At 40.7% G+C, this 24,680-nt stretch overlaps 1 protein-coding gene across 1 annotated transcript in view; it reads right to left on the reverse strand.

Annotated features, from left to right (window-relative positions):
- Nucleotides 1-24,680, reverse strand: part of BRINP1 (BMP/retinoic acid inducible neural specific 1) — a 205,080-nt gene that overhangs the window by 63,212 nt on the left and 117,188 nt on the right. Inside the window, exons 3-5 of the mRNA XM_003264059.3 lie at nt 15,739-15,929; nt 8,824-8,993; nt 5,409-5,514 (exon numbers count right to left, since the gene is read on the reverse strand). Coding sequence (XP_003264107.1) covers nt 5,409-5,514; nt 8,824-8,993; nt 15,739-15,929 — 467 coding nt within the window. The remainder of the gene's footprint in view (nt 1-5,408; nt 5,515-8,823; nt 8,994-15,738; nt 15,930-24,680) is intronic.

Consider the following 24,680-nt stretch of genomic DNA (forward strand, 5'->3'; position numbering starts at 1 on the left):
CCAGCTCAGCCACTTATTAAATAACCTCTCTAGGCCCCAGTCTCTTCACCTGCAAAAATGGGAATGTTATTTATGCCTTCTTCATGGGAATCATGTTGAGGATTAAAAATAAATACAATTATAAAATAAAAACAAGTTAAAATAAAAATATACATAAATAAGCAAAAATAAATCTAATAAAAATAAATTAGCACAATCTCTGGCATATGAGGAAGCATTGAAAAAAATAATATCTATTGTCATTCCTGGCTCCTCTAACCTCAGTTCATGCAGCCTGTCCTCCAGCTGGGCTGAACCACCTCCCACTTTCCCATGCCTCTCTGCTTTATTCATGTTCTCTCTTTGCAGAGGATGTCAACATGGGACACGTTACTAAATAAAACCTAAATAGATACGTATTATATACACAGAAACGCATACGTACAAATAAAGCATGTGCAGCTTTTTGAATTTTCACAAAGCAACCACATCCATGTATTACCAAACGGATTAAAAAAACAGAACATCACCAATATCACCAGAAATGTCTCTCACCCCTTCAGCCACTACCCCATTCCTCTCCCTAAAGGTTAACACTATCTGGACTCCTAAAACCGTATATTTGTTTTTACTTTTTTTTCACCCATCTAGGAAAAGAATCCCACAGCCTGTACTCATTTACGTCTAACTTGTTTCACTCAATGCTGTGTTCGTAAGATTCTTCCATATTGTTGTATGAAACAGTGGTTTATTCTTTCTTATTTCTGTATGGTAAGCTCATTGTATGAATGTATGACAATTTATTTATCAATTTTCTTGTTGATGGACATTTGGGTTGTTTCCAGTCGGAGTTATTTGAAATAGAGCTGCTGTGAACATTTATGTCTTCTGGTGAGCATGTTTTCATAGGAGTCGGAATTGATAGGTCATAGGCTAAGGACACATGCAGTCTTTTATAGATACTGCCAAGAATTTTCCGAAGTGTTTGTACCAATTTGTGTTCCTATAAGCAATGTGCCTAAGTTACCATTGCTTCACATTGTCCCTCCTTGATATTGTCAGTCTTTTTGATTTCAGTCATGCTCATTGCTGTGTTATGATATTAAATTGTGACTTTAATTTACACTTTTTTTCCTGACTAGGAGAGTTGAGCACCTGTGTTTATCTGGAATTTTGACACTCTTGTTTGTGAAGTGCTTCTTCATGTCTTTCATTCATTTTCTTTTCTTACAAGACTATTTCCCTTTTTCTTTTTGACTTCAGAAGCTTTAAAAATATGTATATTCTATATTCTATAAGTGTTCTTTGTCAGGCACATGTATTACAAATATTTTCTTCCACTCTATGGCTTGTATTCTGATATTAATAGTATTTGGATGAACGTAAATTGTAATTTTAATGTATCTAATTTATCAGCCTTTTTTTCCTTATACTTAGTGTTTTTTTTTTGCATCCTACTGAATAAATATGAGCTCATTCAAAAATCATGAGATAATCTGTCTTATATTTTAGAAGCACTTTTGTGTGGCCTTCCCCTAGGAGAATATGATACTTCCTCAGATATTATTTTTTCCTATGACTCCTCTACCTGAACAGACAGAATGAATCACTCCCTTTTCTGAATCCCCATAATGCCATGTCTTATTTTATTATGACTATTAGGTTATATTATTACCTTGAATCATAGATACTTGCCCATCTATCCTTTCTATCTCATCCCCACAAGCCATTCATCCAATTGTCTAAATTCTTTATGGTCTTTTCACTAAATCCTCATCATAATGCCTCCTAAGTAACTCTGGGATTGCTCCATTTCCTTCCATCTCAACTGGTACCCCCATGGTCTAAATCCATGGCATTTCCTCTTGAGTTCTGTAGTAGCCCCCTAACTGTCACTGAACTCTCATCCACCCCCTCTAATTAACTGCCCACACAAGAGTCAGAATGATCTTCTAAAATATCAATCTCTTCATGCTACTTCTTTTTAAAAAACCAACCATTCCATGGTATCCATTGCTCTCAAATTAACTTTCAACTCATTAATGTGCTGCAGAAGCCTTCTAGGACTTGAAAGATTATCTTGTCTTTCTCACCATTGATGTCTGTGCTTTAATCTCACACGAGTTCCTTATTTCTTTGAATACCCCTGCATAAAGATCCTGTCTGCCTCTCTATCCATGCCTCTGTCCTCCTATTCATCCTTCAGGTCTTATCCTATATATCTTTTTGACAGAAAACTTTCCTGACTCCCTGGTACATTAAGTCCCCATGCTATCTCGTGCCATATAAACCTTATACTTTTTCTCCATTAAAATTTATTACACCTACTCTTGTTTGTTTGAAGCTCATCTTCTCTAATAGAATGTATATTTCCTTGGGGCAAAAACAATGTTCACGACTTTATTTTTTTGTCTATCTCATTACCAACATGAGTTCTTTAAAAAATACATTTGTTGACTTGAACTGATTTACGATTATATGCCTGGGGTCTAGTATTGGCTTTGGCATGCAGTTAGTCTCAATAAAGGTTTTATAATTCATCATTTTCATAAAAATCCTAGAATCAGTGTTGAGAAGAACTTAAAACCACCTGCTTCCATCACCCAACTTAACTGATGCTTAAATAATCTCTATAACATTTGTACCAAATATAATCTACTTATAATTCTCTGATAACAGGGAGTCACTGCATCCTTCAGCAGATCATTCCAGGTTTGGTCATAAATGTGTACTAGACAGATCCATTTTACATTGAGTTAAAAGCTGGGATCCTTGTAACTTCCCCCTTCCTACTAGATTGAGATTGGTCCATTTTATTAATATTCATGGGATTGATTATCTTTTCTGCAAGTCTGCCTTTTAGATATCTGCAGCAAGTCATTTTTGCTTCAATTTAACCTTCTTTTACTATTTATCATAGTAAAACACTTTCTCAAGAAAAGCTGCAGTTTCTCAACATCCCTCCTGAAGTGTGATGCTCAAACATGGATCCAATCCTCCAGTTGTACTCTAACCCATCTAGGGTAGGACAGTAGGCCTGCCACCACCCTTTCCATTCATAGCATCTTTCTAATAATGTTATCATGGCAGATCTAGATTTTGGAGAATATAAGTCTTACACAATAGCTGTTTTATTTAAAAAATAAATTCAAAATTAGACAGGAAACCAAGTGTGTATTCAGAATGAGAAAAGGTGGGCACTCGGAAGGTGCAGAATCCTTGAACCTTAAGCTTCATTGGCTTCAGGTAAATCAACCTCTAAATGTCCCTAAGATCTCAGTAATTTCCTTGATAGGAATATGTCATTAATTCCTTCTATTTTTGTTCCAATTATAACTCACAATCTTTCCACCCTCAGTATGCACAGCAGGGTGATCAAACACAGACTGGAGCTTCACTGCCTGGATTCAAATCCTGGCTCGCACTTCACACAGTCTCTACAGGTATCACATGAACTAACACATTGAAAACCCTGGCACACACAAGGAAGATCTGTCTTTCTTATCTACTTTCTTAACAGGCATTAGTAAATCTTTCTGTCGACTCTTTTTTCTGTCTACTCTTTTTTCTGTCTACTCTTTTTTCTGCTACTCTTTTCTGGCTACTCTTTTTTCTGCTAAAGAGGGTAGGGTTACGCTCCATGTATTTAAGTTTCTAGTGTGTTGTGTTTTGTTATTTAATAGTAAACCACTTTCTTGGCCTGAATTTCCCCGAGGGATTTTCATTCACTGCCCTCAAGTGACACTACCAAGCCCTCCATGCATGTTAGAAAACAGAAGATGTTTTCCAACTACCTTCTGTAACAGGAGCATGAATCAAAGAGTTGCCAAAAGGAACCAGAAAATAAAAGTCACATTAGTCTCCTCTTAGCTTTACCTGCCAATCTCAACCCAACTTTCTCCCACTGACATTCAGCATCACCTTTATCATATACCTTTCTAGAAGATCACATTTTTAGTCTGCTCAAAATTAAAGCATGTCATTTTTTTTCTGACTCTAAAGTTAATACATGATCATTGTAGCGAAGTTAGAAAAGAAAATAGATGCCTAAAATACATCATCAGTAACGTAGAGATCCAGAGGTAAGCTCTTCTAATACCTGGGCATATTTCCTTGCCACATTATTATTATTATTATTATTATTATTATTATTATTATTATTTTGAGGCAGAGTCTTGCTCTGTTGCCCAGGCTGGAGTGCAGTGGTGCGCGATCTTAGCTCACTGCAAGCTCCACCTCTTGGGTTCACGCCATTCTCCTGCCTCAGCCTCCCAAGTAGCTGGGACTACAGGCGCCCGCCACCAGGCTCGGCTAATCTTTTGTATTTTTAGTAGAGACGGATTTCACCGTGTTAGCCAGGATGGTCTCGATCTCCTGACCTTGTGATCTGCCTGCCTCGGCTTCCCAAAGTGCTGGGATTACAGGCGTGAGCCGCCGCACCCGGCCATTATTATTATTATTATTATTGAGACAGAGTCTTGCTCTGTCACCTAGGCTGGAGTGTAGTGGCGTGATTCTCGGTTCACTGCAATTTCCGCCTCCTGGGTTCAAACGATTCTCCTGCCTCATGCTCCCGAATAGCTGGGACTATAGGCGCACACCACTGCGCCCAGCTAATTTTGGTATTTTTAGTAGAGACTGGGTTTCACCATATTGGCCAGGCTGGTCTTAAACTCCTGACCTCGTGATCCACCCACCTCGGCCTCCCACAGTGCTGGGATTACAGGCGTGAGCCACTGCACCTGGCCTATTTTTATTTATCTCTTTAAATTATTAAGATCGTGCCATCCATTCCATCAGAAATCTTTTATTTATCAACATTATATCAAATTATTTTTACATATTATTGGAAATTCTTTATAAACATCAGTACCAGTTTAATATTATGTTGTATTAATGCAATATATTCACTTAGTCTTCTCGTGAAAAATTAAAGTCCTTACTTTTTTGATATAATACACTATGCTTTTTAAAAACAGTGCTATGTGTACTTAAAGCCTTGTCCAACTTTTCCCTGCAATCTCCTCTCCTTTTTATGATGTGAATTAATAAGGATGAAATTACTATTTTAAAGGATATATTTTCTTTAAAATAATGTATATGGAGCCCCAAACATAAACTTGACATATACAGACACCAAAGAAATATAGATATTTATAAATACAAATTAATTAAAGCTCACATTCCCTTACTATCTGAAAACTAATTAATAATCACGAATTTAATGTCCTGCCTATGTTAAAATTCTAAATATATATGTATACATGGTATCATAACTGTCTAATTTCCATATTTGCAGTTTTCATTAGATTTTCTATGCTTCCTCTTCTTTATTCTCCCTTCACTCCATCCCTCCTGATCCCCTCTCCCACATATCACATCCATGATGTGTCCCCCAACTGACCCCACTTTTTCCACTGGCTTCCTACCTTGAAGGTGCAGTTTGCTCTCCGTGCTTTGCAGAAGGACGGAACTCACAGAGTCCAGATTGTCATAGCTGTTACAGCCCAGAGGCCCAGTGCGTGTCTCTGTGACCTGCGGTAGATATCAAATAAGATAGGTGTGAGACAGCAGTCTTTGTCTAGGACGTACCCCAAAGAGTCATGCCCCAGCAGAGCAAAGCCAGCAGAAAAGGCCTCCTGGTTTGTGTCAATGGTCACTTTCTGAGCTCCGTGCTTGTGTCTGGGACCAAGCACAGCTGTCACTGAGTAGACAGGTTAGCAGGGTGGTCAAGCACACAGAGTGCATGCCCATTTCTACCACTGGTTCTCACTTCACACGGTGGCTGCAAGTAAATATGAACTTATAAGTTGACGCACTATATTTCAAAAGCATTGGCTTTGGAATCAGAAAAAATAGTGTTAAATCCTGCCTAGGCCATGTATTTACCCTGGGACCTAGGGAAGCCAAATGACTTCTCTAAGTATCTGCAAACCAAAGCTAGTAAATCTCTTCCAGAGAGGTTGTGAGACCAGGTACGATGGGTCTAAACGCCTGGCACATGGCATGTGTTCCATAATGGGTACCTTATTACAAAATGGCTCTATAAGTTATAATGAGTACATACATACCATTATTAGGAAAGAACAAGAAAACGATGCCCATTTTCCTAAAGAAGTTTTAGGAAGAAGCATTGTGCTGCCACAGGAGAAAATGACCCAATCCTGTGGATGCGCATATCCAAAACATTGTCTTACAAAGACTTCAGGTAGTGGGTAAGAGAGGAACAGCTATTCAAAAAGATAACCTTGAAATAAGAATGGCTTAGTATGAAAAGAAGCCTCTTCATTTATTTAGCCTTTGCTTCCCTTATTTAGGGTTGTTTTGAAGTTTGCATTCAGCTATAGAAACACAGCATCCATTGTAGGGAACAATGACTTGGGAGGCAGCCACACACACCTTCTCTGCCCTTTTCCTGCTGTGAAACCTTGGATCAGTAACTTTCTCATTCTAAGCCTCAACTTCCCCATCTATAAAATGTTAGTAATGCTATCAGTCACCAAAATAGGGTCAAGAGATTATATTTTTGAAGTGTTTAGCACTTAGGGTGCAGTCACATTTAGTAAATGGGGAATAATTAGGTTTTGTATTTTTTGTTTTGTTTTACACATAATTTATTTTTATATAAAATAATAACATATTTATTATTGAGAGAGAGTTAAACTTACCAATTTATTTTCCTAAAGATATCTATGCTGGGGAGAACGGTGAATGGGCAAAACTTCTCCACCCGGGTTAGTGGCTGGTCTTAAACAGACCCAGGCCAGCTGCGGTGGCTCACGACTGTAATCCCAGCACTTTGGGAGGCCGAGGTGGGCAGATCACAAGGTCAAGAGATCGAGACCATCCTGGCCAATATGGTGAAACCCCATCTCTACTAAAAATACAAAAATTAGCTGGGCGTGGTGGTGCGCACCTGTAGTCCCAGCTACTTGGGAGGCTGAGGCAGGAGAATCGCTTGAAACTGGGAGCTGGAGGTCACAGTGAGCCGAGATTGTGCCATTGCACTCCAGCCTGGGTGACAGAGCGAGTCTCCATCTCAAAAAGACAACAACAACAACAACAACAACAAAAACATACCCAATAGTGAGACAAGTTTGAGACAGCTTGGTCTTGAGGTAGTGGCAAGAAATGGCATGAAAAATCCAAGGGCCAAATTAAGTGCAGAAGACAGTGCCTACCATAAGAAATGGTTTCTTGAGTGGCCTCTGTGCAATTTCTCTGAGAAATTCCTCCTACAGAGGCAGACTGCACTTCTAGGATACACAAAAGAGGATTATCTTCTGACAGAGCTTCAATATCTCAATTCCGCATCCCATCCAGCGCGGAGAGAACCATTTGGTGATAATGAAAACCAGGTCTCTGCGGCACTCTGACTCCAATGGCTTCATAAAGATCCATCTCTCTGCACCGAGTTCCCTAACAACATAATCCCCCAAATATAGGTGATTCTTTTCAGATAAACCGGCCCTTTGTTTGTCGGTCTGATTTATTTCTCTCCTTACTACCTCCCTCCTCAGTAACTCTCTCCCTCCCACACTTTTCTCTCTCCTTAGTCAATTTCTGACTCATCTGCCAGCCTTGGCAGGGTAAGACCCCCTTGGCCTTATCCTCACCCTTTTTCCCTACAGATATCTTGGAAAGTCTTAATATAAGGCTAGGTCTGCATTTTCTTTAGAAGAAATTAGAGTAAAGACTGAGACGTAAAATGCAGGCATAATCTGGTTAAAGAACATTTGAGATGGAAACATCTGTACTGAAACCCTCAGAAGAGCAAACATTTTATGTCGAGGATGTCCTCCCACATTCTCTTTATAGAGGATGCCTGAATTTGTTGTGTTTAAAATGGAATCTTGTTAAAGTTCCTGTGCTCTCAGGCACTGAATTGAAAGTCCAGGGCTGCTTTTCTCAATGTGACCATTTAATTTTTAATTAGCTAAAATGGAATCAACTTAAACAATGAGCTCCTTGGTAGCCATATTTTAGGTGTTCAATAACCCCAGGTGACTAGTGGCTACTATCTCGGCTAGCACAGATACAGGGCCTTTCCACCGTCTTAGAAGGTACTACTGGACAGCGCTGGTGTAGACGAGCATAGATCAGCAAACCCCAAAGTTCCTATTTTGGTAAATAGAGTCATATTGGAACATAGCCATGCCCATTTGTTTTTATATCATCTATGGCTGCTTTTATGCTACAACAGCAGAGTTGAGTAATAGCAACACAGGCCATACCGCCCACCGTGCCTAAAATAATTATTGTTTGGTCTTGTACAGAAAACTTTTGCTGACTGCTGGTCTTGAGAGCAGAGTTCTAGTCCCTGCTAAGTTATTCTCTAACTGTGTAACCCTCAGAAAAAGGCTTTAAACCTTTAGCCTCAGTTTTCCCATCTGTAAAATGGTGAGTGGGGAGGAAAGAATAAAAAACATAGATGTTTAAAATATTGCTGAGCTAGGCATCAGTAATCTAATCATTGCTATCTCTGAGACCTCAGGAAAATCATTTACCTCTTAATCGTCTCTGTTTCTCCTCTAGAAAGGGGATTTGATAATCTCCATACAGAAGACTGAATGAGAGAACTGTTGATAATTATGCCATAACTATAGCCAGGATACTCTAGCAAATCAGTACATATGGCCACTGGAATGACAGTGCACACTGATATTAATTACAGAGAATGTGACAATATCAGTCAAAGCAGCTGGCAGAGGGTGTCACGGGCTACATGGTTATGAACCCAGAAATTACATCCGTCCATCCACTCTCAGAATGCCTGCATTGCAGTGCTGTTGTATTGAGAACCTGTCACCCAAAGTGGAACCAAGGTACACCCCAGAGCTGTACCTTGATTGCTCCAGTTGATATCTGGATCTCATGAAGCCTCCTCATGGTGCCATCACGGTCAACAAAGTAGGATGATGCAAGCTGGTGCAGAGCTTCAACACTTTGAGTGGCATTCCCTGACTTCCTGTCAAGGCGACTTTTGTCCATATACATGGTCAAAGCCTCCTCCCCTGGATGGGAAAGAAAAGTAGGTAAGAAAGTTTGTCGAGTTTTCATGTGGGAGGACAGGTATGGGACCTGGATGCTGAAAACAGCCTTAAATCTCCAACCAATGTGGCCCACGTTTCCTTCTGCCTCTAAAAATCAAAGGCACAATGAAAATAAACTGTCTAGAGGTGGCTGTAAACACCAGGCTTCATTAGGACAAGGATCATTAAAAAACCCCCAACAACAAAGTCCAGCCCCTAATAATTGACTTCATGCTTCTCACCAGCATCATCTTATAACAAAACCCTCTTTCCCTCTTCCAAGAAAGTTCAGTCTCTTCTATACAATGGCAAATGTGGCATAGACATTCTCTTCTCATTCTTTTCTCCTCCTCCTTTGTCTCCTCATTATCATGCAGTTCCTCCTTTTCCTCTACTCTCCCATCTCCCCTTCCTTCATTTCTTTCTCCTTTCCTTTTTCTCTTTCCCCTCCCCCGATCTTTTCTTAATAGAAAAATGAAGGGCGGATAGCTAGAAAGATAGATATTTGGATGGAAGCAAATGGATGAATGATAGACATGTTTAAATAAATGTAGATGCAAATATAAAAATTTATACATTTTCTTCTGTGAAGTTTTTCTTAGACACGCACACATAGATCAGTAACACTGCTAAACTATGACTTTTAATTTGGATAAAGAACCGTTTCTCCAGAACTCCAGAAAGGAAGGTCCAGGGAGCTGCCTCTACTCTCTATCAACTTTGTGAACAAGGGCATGTTTCTTTTTTCTTTCTTTTTTTCATTCTAAGATGCTTTATTTGGTAAACAGTTGAAAACCTGAAGCTACATTATCACAAACTGGTGCAAACTTTTTTTTTTTAAGTTCTGGGGTACATGTGCAGGATGTGCAGTTTTGTTACATAGGTAAACAAATGTGTGCCGTGGTGGTTTGCTGCACCTATAAGCCCATCACCTAAGTATTAAACCCAGCATGCATTAGCTATTTTTTCTAATGCTCCCCCACCCTACCCCTCTGACAGGACCCAGTGTGTGTTGTTGCCCTCCCTGTGTCCATGTGTTCTCATCATTCAGCTCTAAGTGAGAACATGTGGTGTTTGATTCTCTGTTCCTGCCTTAGTTTGCTGAGGATAATGGCTTCCAGCTCCATACATGTCCCTGCAAAGGATATGATCTCATTCTTTTTTCGGGCTGCATAGTATTCCATGGTGTATATGTACCACATTTTCTTTATCCAGTCTATCATTGATGGGCATTTGAGTTGATTCTATGTCTTTGCTATTGTGAATAGTCCTGCAATGAACATATGTGTGCATGTATCTTTGTAACAGAATGATTTATATTCCTTTTGATACATACTCAGTAATGGGATTGCTGGGACAAATGGTATTTCTGGTTCTAGATCTTTGAGGAATCACCACACCCTCTTCTACAATGGTTGAACTAATTTGCATTCCCACCAACAGTGTAAAAATGTTTGTTCAATTGCTTTGTCCTTTTTTTCTCAATTGATTTCTACTTTTTGTCTTTTTCAGTGTAGCTGCAAGAAAATTTAAAAGGAGCAGATGTGACTCACACTTGGGGTGACATCATATATCCATTGGCTAGTGCTGGTCTAGGGATACAGAGTCATAGGAGATCATTTCAATATACCAGGTGAATAGCTAAGGTAGGGGAGTGCACAGAATGCAACACAGACCAGAGAAGGGGTGGGCACCTGCATCCTGTAGATAATGTGGACCACAAGGCCTGGATGATCTGGACACTCCAGCTATAACTTTTGCTGCTCTCTGTGTTTGCTCTACCCTGTACAAATGTGCCCCATTTTCCCTCATTGTTAGGACTTCTATTTTTCTGTTTTTCTTCTGGCTAACTTATAGTCATCCTTCAGGTATCACTGAAGACATCACTTCTGGGATGCCTTCCCTTAGTCCTTCACTCCTTACCTGAACTAGATTAATAACTCTCAGGTTTTACAGGCCAAGGCTTGAGTTCAGTTCATGGTAAAGCACTTGCGTTTGCAGTTTCCTCAGAAGCTTTACTGTTACGTAGTAATACATGATTGTCTATCCTTTGGCCCCATAGCAACCTGAATAGATTTGGCTTAAAACTGATGCTATATCCAATTAGACTTTGAGTTCCAGGGGCCATGGGAAGTGGGGCAGGGGAACAAGGACTCCATCCAATTCATCTTTCTAATGTTCCAATGCTTATCCTAGGGTCTGATGAAGAACAGATGTTCAGTTATCAGTTGATGGATAAGTAGATAGATAGATAGATGAGTGGATGGGTGTATAGATGAACAGACAGCTGAGTGGAAAGGCAAAAGTTAAACAAGTGAATATGCTAAGAGTTCGAGCCATGAGGCAGAGGAAATAAATGTTCCACGTGTCAGCTCAGGCTCTCTTAGGGACCTGTGAAGGAGAAGGTGAAACAAGCCCAGTTCCCTCTGGACTGAGAACTGGCAGAAGCAAACCTTTAGATCAAGAGGGGTTAATGGGCTTCTTGCTGCATTATTAAGGCTTAATTTCTTGTTTATTAAGAGAATGTTCTGTTTAGAATCACTTTTCCCCTTGGGTATTCCTGCAAATTGCCTCTTCACCCCACATAGGCCTTTTCTGAGTCTTTCTGTTCTCCAGGAGACTTCACCTCACTCTGCAGCACCTTGTTTCAGAGGTGAAGAAAAGGGGACTCTCAAAGGGAATGAGGAAGAGTGAAAGCTGATCCTATTACTTTTTGAGTCAATAGGAGATTTTGCTCCCAGATAGGAGATGAGGTGTCTGGACTTTAGCCCTCTGGGACATAACTCTCCCTTTCCTTCTGAGCCCCCGGGATTTTATTCTCAGCCTTCCTCTTAGTCAAGGGGACCTCTCCCAAAATGCAGGGAGGGAAATAATGAATATACAAATAAACAAAAAAGATGAGCCCTCATGTATAAAAAGACATCCATGCAATACACACGCTCATATGCACGTGCAAGCTCACATACACACACACACACACATACATGCTGCAACCATATATATGTGAGTGATGTGTACACATGTGTGCAACGTGCATGAATACATGCTCATGTATAAATTAACTCATATCTAAGCAGGAATAGGCTTTGTGAACATCTGTCTATACAGGTAGGCATTTGTGCACATCTGTTTACACAGATGTACTTCCATGCACGTATAGTCATACATCCAAGCTTCATCACACATGTCACACAGGCACCCAGTCTCCAAGGTGGTTCCTTCAGCCCCAAGATATGGTCATCAGGGGGACTAAGGAAAATTTCTACACCTGTCTTCTTGTGTGTTTTTCCCTTCACCCCCTTTCATAAGAGTATTCACATGATGTATTTTATTAGTTTAATAAATTTCACCAAAAATCTGGAGATCCCATGGAAATCTCTTATTTGTTGGCCCTCCCATCACCTCTGCTTCTCCATTCCCATAGCCTTCCCTTCCTCTTTCCTCTTCCTAAAGAGCGAAACAAACACATTTATTTGTCTCATAGGTGACAGGTTAAGAAGCATCTTTTAGTATTTGATTATCCCCTTGTGAACTTACCTGACACGTCAAAGAGTTTATCAAAGCATTTTTTCTCAGTGAACACAGTGGTCTTAGAAAAAAATTATAGTGAATAAAATTCTTTGCACCTCCTTGTTTATAGATAAAGAAATTTATATTCAGACAGAAAAGTGAATTTCTCAGTGTCTCCCACTCATCTAGGGAGAAGAATTGGGTCTTAATCTGGATTCCCAAGTTTCTTAGCCCCATTAAGTAATAACAGTAATAGTAAGAACAAGAATAGTAACATAGCAACAATTTGTTAAGTGTCAGACAGTGTGCTAAGCACTTTCAATAGATGATTTTATTTAATTTTTGCAATATGCATGAAGGACTATTATTGTAACTATTTACAAAAAAGGAAAACTGAGGCTTAGAGGATCGAGTTACTTGCCAAGGTGACTGTGAAGGTTAATACTGAGTGTCAACTTCATTGGATTGAAGGATGCAAAGTATTGTTCCTGGGTGTGTCTGTGAGGGTGTTGCCAAAGGAAATTAACATTTGAGTCAGTGGACTGGGAAAGGCAGACCCACCCATAATCTGTGTGGGTACAATCTAATCAGCTGCCACCATGGCTAGAACGAAAGCAGGCAGAATGTGAAAAGACTAGACTGGCTTAGCCTCTCAGGCTACATGTTTTTCCCCTGCTGGATGTTTCCTCTCCTTGAACATCGGACTCCAAGTTCTTCAGCTTTGGGACTCGGACTTGCTTCCTTGCTCCTCAGCTTGCGGATGATCTATTATGGGACCTTGTGATCGTGTGAGTCAATATTCCTGAATAAAATCCCCTTTATATATACATCTTACTCTATTAGTTCTGTTGCTCTAGAGAACCCTGACTAATACAGTGACACTAAGCTGGTGAACAGCCGGAGGCAGGACTAGAAGCCAGGTGATCAAACTCCAGAGCCTGCTCTTTCATTCCCTACAATTTCCCACCTCCCTTCTCTCATACTGCAGAGGAGGCTCTTAAAAAACATATTTTCCATAAGTGAATGAATGAAGTGATGATGTAAGAAGAGCTTTGCATCATTTATGGCACATCGTGTTCAATCAACAGTAAATCTCTTTGCCTTCCCTCTCTCTACTCCTCCACACTGAGGGCTGAGGGAACATTTAGGGCCTGCTGTCCAACACCAGATCTCAATCCAAAGTTTTGCATATTTTAAAATGTTGTGTTGTAAAAATAGGAGAGGAACAAGGCTCTGTGAATAATTCACCACCTTGCCTTAGAGAAATTAAAAATATATTTCATTGAGGAAGAAAGGTCTTGGTTACTTGGGGTTTCCAGGAACTCAGGCAAGAGCACAGCTTTTAATGGAAGAATTGAATTGGTCTCAATGCCTTTTTTTCCCCCAAGTGAAATGGAGGGGGGGATGTCCAAAGAAAAGAGCTTAGGTTAATGCTACCCTTAATGTAGAAATGAATTCATTTTCACTTTACAACAGAATAGAATTTACACTAATGATTTAATATTCAAAGTCCTACTTAACTTAGTATCTAACTGGCAACAGACAACTAACACATGCTGGTTGGTTGGTTGGTGGAGAGGGTATTGGGTTGGTGGGGAAGTGAGTTGGTTAAAGAGATGACTGACAGCTGGGCGTGGTGGCGCACGCCTGTAATCCCAGCACTCTGGGAGGCCGAGAAGGGCAGATCACGAGGTCAGGAGATCGAGACCATCCTGGCTAACACGGTGAAACCCCGTCTCTACTAAAAAAAAAAAAATACAAAAAATTAGCCGGGCATGGTGGTGGGCGCCTGTAGTCCCAGCTGCTCGGCAGGCTGAGGCAGGAGAATGGCGTGAACCCAGGAGGCGGAGCTTGCAGTGAGCCGAGATCGTGCCACTGCACTCCAGCCTGGGTGACAGAGCGAGACTCCGTCTCAAAAAAAAAAAAAAAAAAAAAAAAGAGAGATGACTGACATTGGATCAAAAACAGAATGCAGGCTTTGTGCATGGAAAACACTCAGTTAAAAACTTAGCTTTATCACTTACTAGCTGTACTTCTTCTGGGTCTCAGCTTTCTTATTTATAAAATGCAGGTAATATGACATCATGTGCAGTTTTGAGGGCTAAAGACAATGTACAATGTCTGCTATTTGGCAAATAACTGTTAAGCAGTGAATAATATTATTGTAGGAATGAATAAATTTGCCTAACCAATCTCTCCACCACATTCCCCACATTATGAATCGGGTCTTCCGACATTGTATGCTGAGCCTAGAAAGCTCTGCCACCTCCCTTTACTTAACCAGCTCCTGGTGAACAAAACTGTCACTTCCTCCAGGAAGTCTGTACTGACCACTCCAGTTGGTAGTGCTCAACATGTCTCTGAAGGAGAAGATCCCCTGTTATAATTATACCTCAGTCCACCCTGCCTGTATCAACATGCCAATCTCTCCTAGTGGGCATGGGCCATACCTAAATGCAGCCGGTGACTTTGTGAGTATGTGGCACAGTGCTCTATCACTAAGGGGGCTTCCTCAAAGTTCAGTGGATCCAGTTACTGTGGCAAAACTGGTGACTAAGGGATTGCTCATAATATTAAATGATGCATTCAGGCAAGATCCACAAGCATCTAAAGGCACTAGTCTGTACTATTTTCCATTCATTGTCTTTGCATTTATTTCCTCTCCTTTATCCAGCCCTCTTACCCTTGCTCACTCAAAAACTTACTGGCCCTGATGGGGAGGGATGTGTAAGGCTGAGCAGGGTGGAACAATTAATCTGCTTTCCCATTAACCTACTGTAAGCCCACAGGAGTTACAAATGATAGCCTGTTTGTAAAATGATAACCTCGATTTATCAGTCTCTAAAGTAGACTTAACTAAACAAAGCATATTCCCTAAACAATATCTGAAATTGAATTATTTTCCCCGATTAGACCAAAGGACCTGAGAAAATGATCAGATTAGGCATTTCTAACAAATGGAGCCAATTCCAAGGTTAAGCCATATTTTCAGAAAATTTAGTAAACTCTCAAATTAGACTATCCCATAGAACTGAATCATCTCCTCAGATATGATCACAATAGCCAAGACAATTTGGCTTACCTGGCTATAAATGCTTTTGTGTGATGTAGAATGGCAGAGAAGCTAAGAAGGCTTTGCCGTTAAGATATCCCACTCTCCCTTCCATCCCAAACCCAAAGTCATGAGAAGGCTCTGGCCCAGTGGCTGCTGACCTACCTCCCAATGTGGCTGAGATGAGCAGGTGGGTGCCGTACTTTTTGATGATGGTATCGATGAACTGCTGAGTGGTGGGTCTCCTGCCAAGCAGGCGGATGCTCCTTTGAAACTCCGGCATGAGGGGCACTGGATGGCGGACCAGATCTCGCCTCTCGATGGCTGTGTTCCTCACCTTCCAACGGGCAAACTCCCTGGGCAGGAGAAATGAGCAACACTCCTCAACTTACCACCACTGCCCTCGAGCCAAAGTCCACCCAACCATCCACCCAGGCATCTCTCCTTAAGTGGGAAAGTGCCCTACAATTTTAATATGTGTCAAGTGATGCTTTGATCTGGAGCTTCCAATCATCTTCAACCAACAAATATTTATTGAGTACCATTCTCGTCACAGGAATATTGAACTAGATAGACAACATCCTTGTCCTCAAGTTGTTTACAGAGCACCAGGGAGAAAAATATCAGGAGTTATTTTTATTAGGGGATGGATAGAGGGATTGAGGAAAAAGAAAGAGTAATAAAAAGAATAATCTGATGATAAAATGGATGATGATAATGTACTGATGAAAATTTTCATGGTATTTTATAGTCCCCAAGAATATCATGTCTAAGCTCTTATATAATGATCACACTAGCCCTATGCCAGGGGATTATTATCCATTTCTGATACCTATCACAGGACCAAGTCCTCCATCATCTTCTAGTTGTCTGTCCATCTCTCTTGCTAGACTATAAATGACACCACAAGAATAGAATCTTATTAGGCACTCCCTAACCCAGCCCTGTATATAGCTCAGTGCCTGTTACATGGCAGGATTCATGACAATGCCAGACAGAGAAATAAACAAATGGAAAGAAGGAAGGAAGGAAGGAAGGAAGGAAGGAAGGAAGGAAGGAAGGAAGGAAGGAAGGGAGGAAGGAAGGGAGGGATGGAGGGAGGGAAGGAAGAAGAAGAAAGGAAGGAGGAAAGGATGGAAGGGAGGAAGGGAGGGAAGGAAAGAAGGAAGGGAGAGAGGGAGAGAGAAAGGGAGGGAGGGAAGGAAGGAAGGAGAGAGAGAGGGAGGGAGGGAGGGAAGAAGGAAGGAAGGAAGGAAGCAAGGAAGGAAGGAAGAAAGGAAGGAAGGAAGGGTGAGAAGGAGGATATATAACAGTAGACAGGACCTAAGGCACAAAGCAACCTGAGGCCTGTTCTAGGATAATCCAGAAATCAAATATTGAGCCAAGAGCTCACTTTAATCCAAAATGTTAACATGTATTCATTGAGCACCTAGTATTTTAAAGCAATTAAGCTATGTTCCAAAGACCATGTGGGAGAATTTCCATGTTTGCTTTCACTAATAACAGAGGATCTCAAGACCAAACAACAACAAATTTGGAAGTCCAAGTCTTGCTCTGCCTCTTGCAAATTATGTGTTGTGATCTTGTCCCCTCTCTAGACCTACATTTCTTCATCTATAAAATTCAATTAATGTTATCTATTTGCTACTGCTGAGGCAGGAATTACATGAAACACAGAATGCAAAATACCTTTGGAAACCGCAAGGTGCTAATTTAATGTGAAATATTGTTTTATAACTTTATTTTCTCACAAGTTCCCAGACATGTACATGTAAATCATTAAAAGTTCACATACAGCCAACTTGGAGCATACAAACCGAGTACAAGTGAAAACTTAGAGGGACTGAGTGAAGGTTGCTTTTGCTCAGTAACAATCACAGTTCCCACCAAAGATGCAGCTCCCCCAGAATGACCAGCTCTCCGACCTGCCTGAGTTACATGCTCTCGGTCCCTTGAGGAAAACAGACTAGACAAGAGGGCTGTAAGGTCAGCTGAGATAAATGATGGGAGCCAGAGTTTAATGAAAAGGTCTCTCTCTCCTGCCACAGGATGGGAGAGACGAATGAGGAAAGGGACACAGGGCAAAGAAGAAGCAGAACAGTGGGAGTATCTGGCCGGAATGTGCCCTGGTAATTTACCAGTGGTGTCTGACCCCTGATTCACAGAAAACTGGGTCTGAAAAAAGCTTTCACATTAGAATATGTTTCCAAGATTCAGAGATCATGGTCTGTGTCTGAGTAAGAAATCTCTGTCCATAATTCAAGACATAGTTCAAGTTTGAAGTCCACTGAGTACCTTGCATGTTGTTGCAGGTACTTAAGTCAATCAACTGCACTCAGTGAACCCTTCAAGACACCTACTAAGGGCAACATATGATGTCCACAGAAGGGGAATGCACACGTCACAGTCCCTGTCCTTAAGAAGCTCACAGTCTGGAAGACTTTTCAGTTTATTATAAATCAAGGACTACAGGACACAGGAGGAGAAACCTGAACTTTTCAGGCCTCTAGGGAAATCTTCAGAGAGGAGGTCATGTTTGAACTATAGTTTTTAAGTTTGCACGGAATTTAGATCAATGAAGTGTGGTTAAAAACAAAAACAGCCAGAATGGTGGTGCACGCCTGTAGCTCCAGCCACCTCAGGTGGCCAAGGCAGGAGGATCACTTGAACTCAGGAGTTCAAAACCAGCCTGGACAACATAGTGAGACCTTGTCTCTAAAAGTAAAAGAGAAATAAATAAACATAAAAACAACAACAAAAAACTAACCATGGGGAGGAAAAGTCAGGAACGGTGAGCAGGGATACAGAAAATGTTATGAGAAGGGCAGAATAAAATAGGGGGAGCGTGAAAAAGAGGGTGTGGGAAGCAACAAGACGGAACAAGTAGTTGACGGGATGTGGGGATGGGGGAAAGACCTTGTCAGCCAGCTGAGACAAATGTTACAGGTGTGGCAGGCAGCTTGTGGCTTGAGTCCTAATGACCTCGGGCCCAGGGACTTGTTTCTAATTAATAGAATATGAAAGCGATGGCGTGTCACTTCCATGTTTCAGTTACAAAATTCTTCGATGTCTATTTTGTGTGTGTTCTCTCTGTGTGTCTCTGGTTCTCTAAGTCCCTCTATGTCTTTCTCTGTCTCTTTTTCTGCCTCACTCACTGGCTCTCTGTTCCCTCTCTGTTTCTTGCATTGGCTCTCCTGCTCTCTCCGTCTCTGTGTCCATCTTTTCTTCCTCCCTCCCTCTCACTCGCTGCCATGATTTATATTCTACCTCTCAATATTTACATTAATATCTATGGAGACATCCACATGGCAAGGAGCCGAGGGAATCCTTCGGCCAACAGCTTCTGAGGAAATGAGACCTTGCAAGGAACTGAATCCTGGCAGTAACCATGGGCTTAAGCTAGGAAACAGACCCTTCCCAAGCTAGCCTTGAGATGACTGCAGCCTGGTAACAAACCCAGAGACAGGGCGTCCAGATTCCTGACTCACAGAAACTGTGAGATAATATTGTTTTAAGTCACTGAATTGTGAGGTAATTTGCTAACCAGCAATTGATCAATACACAGCAATGAGAAATGCCAAATATCTATGGGGAAAAGAGTATTTCCTTATCAGCTAATCCAAGAAATTTATAACATTATATATACATATAATTATGAGGTTATATATATATGCATATAAACATACTCATATATCAGTATATAGAAAAATATATATAGTTATACATATGTGTGTGTGTGTGTATCACTTTTATTCATAAGTTACTGTCTTGGGTTGCTTTTTTCATACGGACACACCTGTATTCCTTAAAATCAATATTTATTTCACACAGAGAGGTTAAGTAACTGTTAAAGGTCAGGTAGCTAATGAGCAGTAGAACTGAATATAGAAAACTGGCATCTTGACTCTTAAATCACTCTTTTAATGTAAATATTGAGAGGTAGAATATAAAAGCATAGTAGAACCAGTACCAATACAGAAGAATGGTGCCACTCCCACCACCAAATTACAAGGCATGACTCAATCCCTTTTTTTGAAACAGCCATCACAGTCTTTGATGTTCACCAGCGATAGACCAGGGCCTGCCATCTGTGTTGCTTCCTTGAAAAGAAACTCAGAAAGATGCCTACACCAGGTACCCAGTTTATCCCTCACGGGGTGGATGTACGGCCTAAGTGAGGAAATGTATGTAACCTGCTGAGCACAGAGTCAGGTACTTGGAGAGAGCTCAGTAACTGGGGATGTTACCCTAAAGCACTAACTACCTGCTCGGCACCACAGACAGAGTTTTTTATCCCAAGGAATTGGTCCACTGGGGGAAGGAGGACAAATGGTTGTTTAGGGAAGGTATTAAACTATAATGTACAATATGGAGGTTCCTCAAAAAACTAAAAATAGGACTACCATATGATTCAGCAATTCCACTACTAGACATATACCCAAAAGAATGGAAATACATATTAAAGAGATAGGCCCATGCCTTATCACAGCACTATTTACAATACGCAAAACGTGGAATCAAACTAAGTGCCGATCAATGGATGAATGGATAAAGAAAATGTGGTATACATACTCAATGGAATATTATTCAGCCATAAAAGGGAATGAAATCCTGTCATTTGCAGCAGCATGGAAGGAATTGGAGGCCATTATGTTAAGTGAAATAGTCCAAGCACAGAAAGACAAATATCACACATCCCACTCATCTGTGGGAGATGAAAAATGGACCTCATGAAGATAGAGAGTGAAATAATGGTTACCAGAGGCTGGGAAGGATAGCTGGGGAGGAACGAAGGGAAAAACAAAACAATGTAAATGCATTTATTGCCATGGAACTGAACACTTAAAAATGGTAAAGAACAAAAAGAACAACGAGCTCCATGTGCAAAAATGGAGGTGAAAGAGAGGGGATAGGACAGTTAGAAAGAAAGGGATGTGTGCGTCTGTGTGTACCTATAACATATGAATGATAAGAGCTAAAGGCAGAGAGGTTGTCAAGGACCACAGGATGAATGACTATGTGTCAAACTATGATAGTAGATTTCAGTCTATAAACTCTGTTCTCACTGGCCAACAATCCAGGCTAAAAGCATTTTGAAGATAGGTTTCTGTGGCTTTGCAACCGTTACAGGGATGTTGGAGCAAAGACTGTAATAATCACAGGATTCTGTGATTTTTACACTCTTTACCAAAATACACTTAAGTAAAAGGGCTCAATAGCACCCAGATCTATTCAGAGCTAGATTTAAACAACATTAGAGACAAAAAGGTTGATTACGTATTTGAAATTTGAGCACCTACTATTTTTCCAGCTCTAAAGATACCACAGTAAACAAAATTAATGAAAGTCTTGCTCTCAAGGGGCATACGTGCTGGTGACAGTGGACAGATAACAAAGAAACAAATATGTAATGCGTCAGGGGAGATAAGTGTTATAAAGACAAACAAATCACGGGGAGGAGGCTGGGATGTCCAGAAGGGGGTGAGGCTGTCATTTCATATAGGTCATCAGAAAAGGCCTTCGTGATTTCATGACATTTGAGGAGACACCTGAAGGAAATGAGGGAGGGACCGCAGGGCCACCTGGTGAAACAATGTTCCAGGAAAAAAATAACAGCAAATGCAAAGGTCCTGGGGTGGAAATGTATTTGACACATTTGGGGAACATCAAAGGGCAGCCTAAATGAGTAGAGGGGTGATATGGGAAGAAAAATAATATCAAAAGATGAAGTAGAGGAACACAGACCTCAAAAGGCTTTGTCAGCCTTAGTAAAACTTTTTAAAAAATTCTAAGTAACATGAAAAGTCAAAAGAAGGTTTTGAGTCTACCTAATCTGATTTACATTATAAAGGAAGGGTAGGCAAACATTTTCTATAAAGGTCCAGGTAATAAATATTTTAGATTTTTCAGCCACAGGTGCCTGTTGCAACCACTCAACTGTGTCCTTGTACAGGGAAACAGTCATAGACAATACAACTGAGTGTGGATGTGCTTCAATAAAACTTTATTTACAAAAGCAAGTGTCCAGATATATTTGGCCCATGGGAAATAAGTCCTAAAAGCTTCACTCTTACTCCATTCATAGAAGTAATCAAATCCAACTAATACCATCCACTGATGGGAAAATTGAATGTCAAAAAGATTAAGTTATTTGCTCAAGATCACACAGCAAATGATCAGGAAGGATTAAATCAGAGCCCAAGGCTCATGACTTCAAGTGCAATACCCTTTCCATTGCAACATGTCACTTTAAAAAAAATAAAGTAAAAGAAAATACATGAAAGAAAGCAAGCCTTGCTTGCCATGTTGTCTAACTGCCCTGCTGGCCCAGGAACAATTTCATGTCAGTTCTCAGGGAATTGAGCGCAACATAAAATATATCTTTCCTTCTGAGTGCACAGAACAAGCAAATTCCCCTTGGAGGAGAAGGCAGAACTCACAATGGCATAGGATCTGTGGAATATGCTTATGCCCAATTAAGCATCCCAGCAGGGTGGGCAAACCAATTAGACTGAGATTAAAATAAGATCCTGGATGGAAGTCATGGGGTGTCTGCAGCAAGGGCCATCCCACTGGGGGAGCCAGAGGTGGGAGGGCAGATGATGACAGGGCCTGGGGATGGATGAAGACTGCAGCCAGGGGTGCTGGATTTAAGATGAGGCTGGAGAGAAAATTATAAGTCCAAATCTTTCTTTTTAGAGCAAAGCATTGCCTGTATAGGAATCCTCCTTCATCTTCTTTATTAGTCCTCTACTTTCCTATATACGTGCAAAAAAATACACGTATGTACACTCAATGACACAGTGCACAGAAGAAGGAGACGTGATTACGAGACAGAAAACAGAAGCCAGGTGCAGTGGCTCACGCTTGTAATCCCAGCACTTTGGGAGGTCAAGGCAGGCAGATTGCCTGAGCTTAGGAGTTCAAGACTAGCCTGGGAAACACAGTGAAACCCCATCTCTACTATACATACAAAAAACTAGCCAGGTGTGGCAGCATGTGCCTGTAGTCCCAGCTACTCAGGAGACTGAGGCAGGAGAATCTCTTGAACCCGGGAGGCGGGATCGAGCCACTGCATTCCAACCTGGGCAACAGAGTGAGACCCCAGCTCAAAAAAAAAAAAAAAAAGACACAGGAAGGAGAACTGGCTCTGCACTCTTGGGACGGTGTATTCATTCCTGGATATCCATGTCTCCACCTGTGAAAGAAACTGATTGAATTGGATCATCTTTAACCCTGTATCCTCCAACCTGGGCTCTAGGGGTAAAACTGTGAGTTATGATTCTACCACCTATCAGTTTATACTTTGTAAAATGCAAATGGTAGCTACCTTACAAGGATAGGCTTAGGATTATATTAAACCATGGAAACATCAATACAATATTAAAGTTATTATCAATATCATCATTGTTGTTATGATTACATGAGCAGCTACCTTAGAAAGTTGGGTGATAGTGGATAGATGGTGGAGTGAGAAGGGAAAGGACACAATTATGCTCTTTTAAAATTACCAGTAGGGAAAGGTGGGATCTGATTCTTGTGAAGTAAACTGAAAGTAGCAAGGCTGAATTGAAGAAATGAAGCAATAGTTTATAAACTCCTTCCAAGTCTATTTTTTCATATACGTGATGAGGACAAAAAACATGCACCTCCTCAAATTGTGCTGGGAGAGTTAGATGAAATAATAGACAACTTCTTTATACAGTGCAACAGGGTATGAACAATTGTTAGCTGCTGTTGGCATTAGCATTTTTTTTTACAATTATTTGTATAGGACACACTTATGATGTTTCTATTGCTTAAAAGGTTCTATTTTAGTTTCCTCATCTGTAAAATGGGGTGGTGGAGTGACAATTTCTGCATCTTAGAGTTGTAAGGGGAATGCCTCCAGCAGTCTCAGGTCTATAGGGAGCACTGGATAAATGTGTTTCCTCCATTGTTTTTAAATAATCGAGCTCCTAATGACCACTGAAGAAGTGGAGGGTTCTTTTGCTCTTCTCATGCATGTTTTATGACTTGTTCGCTTACATGAATCTGATCTCAGATGTAGTTGGAGGTTACTTTCAAAAACATACACATCTTATAGGCTTTAAAATATACATAAAACATGAAAAATAAAAGGGAGAATAGAAAACGAAGTTTGGGTTAAAATAGAAAATGAAGTTTGTACAGTTAATTCTATAAAGTCCTGAACACTTGATTCAAGCGAACTGCAAGTGTCTCTGAGCTTCCTTGCAGCTGAAGGAAAAAGGGGAATTATAGCCAAAAGCCATACAGTCAGAAAGACAGCAGAGTAGTTGTTCGAAGTTATTTGAGAAATAGATTCCCTCAATGCTACAATAAGACACAAACATTTCCCATGGTTTCTCATGAAGAGATCAATAGAGTTGACGCTGGTGGGAGATGTTCTGAACAATATTCCTGTGAGTTTGATGGGCTTAAGGTAGCCTAATGCATATAATGAAGCACTATTCATACACTATTCATACAGTAAGCAACAATAAAGCAACTCCAAGAGGGGCAAACATATTACAGTCTAAATATATAGCTTTCTGGTGGTCTGGCTTAATCCAAGAATATATGTTGGAATACTGCAACGACATTGAACCCCAAATAAATGTTTGTTGAAAGCATGATTGATTACAGTGATGGGATGTTTGCATTTGTTTATTCCTGAGTGGCTTATCCCATTGGTCGCATTAACTAATCATTTGGAAATGGATAAAGAGAAGCTTCTGAGTATCGGGGTGATAGAGGAGAACTCTGGGACAGCTTCTGTTATTGTTAGCAGCAAATTATCCCCAGAGGTGAACAAGGGGAATCACAGAGGAGAAGAGTGAGATGAAGTCATTGAGCTGAAAGAGGAAAGAAGGCATTTCTCTTGCCTGCTGTTCCCACTCGCTCCCCATACGATCCTCAGCCAGCTCAGAGAAAGGTGAACCCAAGGGCATATGTGAAGCAGAAATGATGCATCTTAACGAGAGGGTGTCAGCTCCAAATCCCCTGCCTGCCTTCGTGTCCCATAACACAACTGGCAAGGCAGCCGAGAAACAGCCGCATCCAGGCGGATCTCTCAGAGCATTTTGGCCCCAGAGGGGTGAAGTGAG

The sequence above is a fragment of the Nomascus leucogenys genome, chromosome 8 (genome assembly GCF_006542625.1).
Source record: "Nomascus leucogenys isolate Asia chromosome 8, Asia_NLE_v1, whole genome shotgun sequence".
Taxonomy (NCBI): Eukaryota; Metazoa; Chordata; class Mammalia; order Primates; family Hylobatidae; genus Nomascus; species Nomascus leucogenys.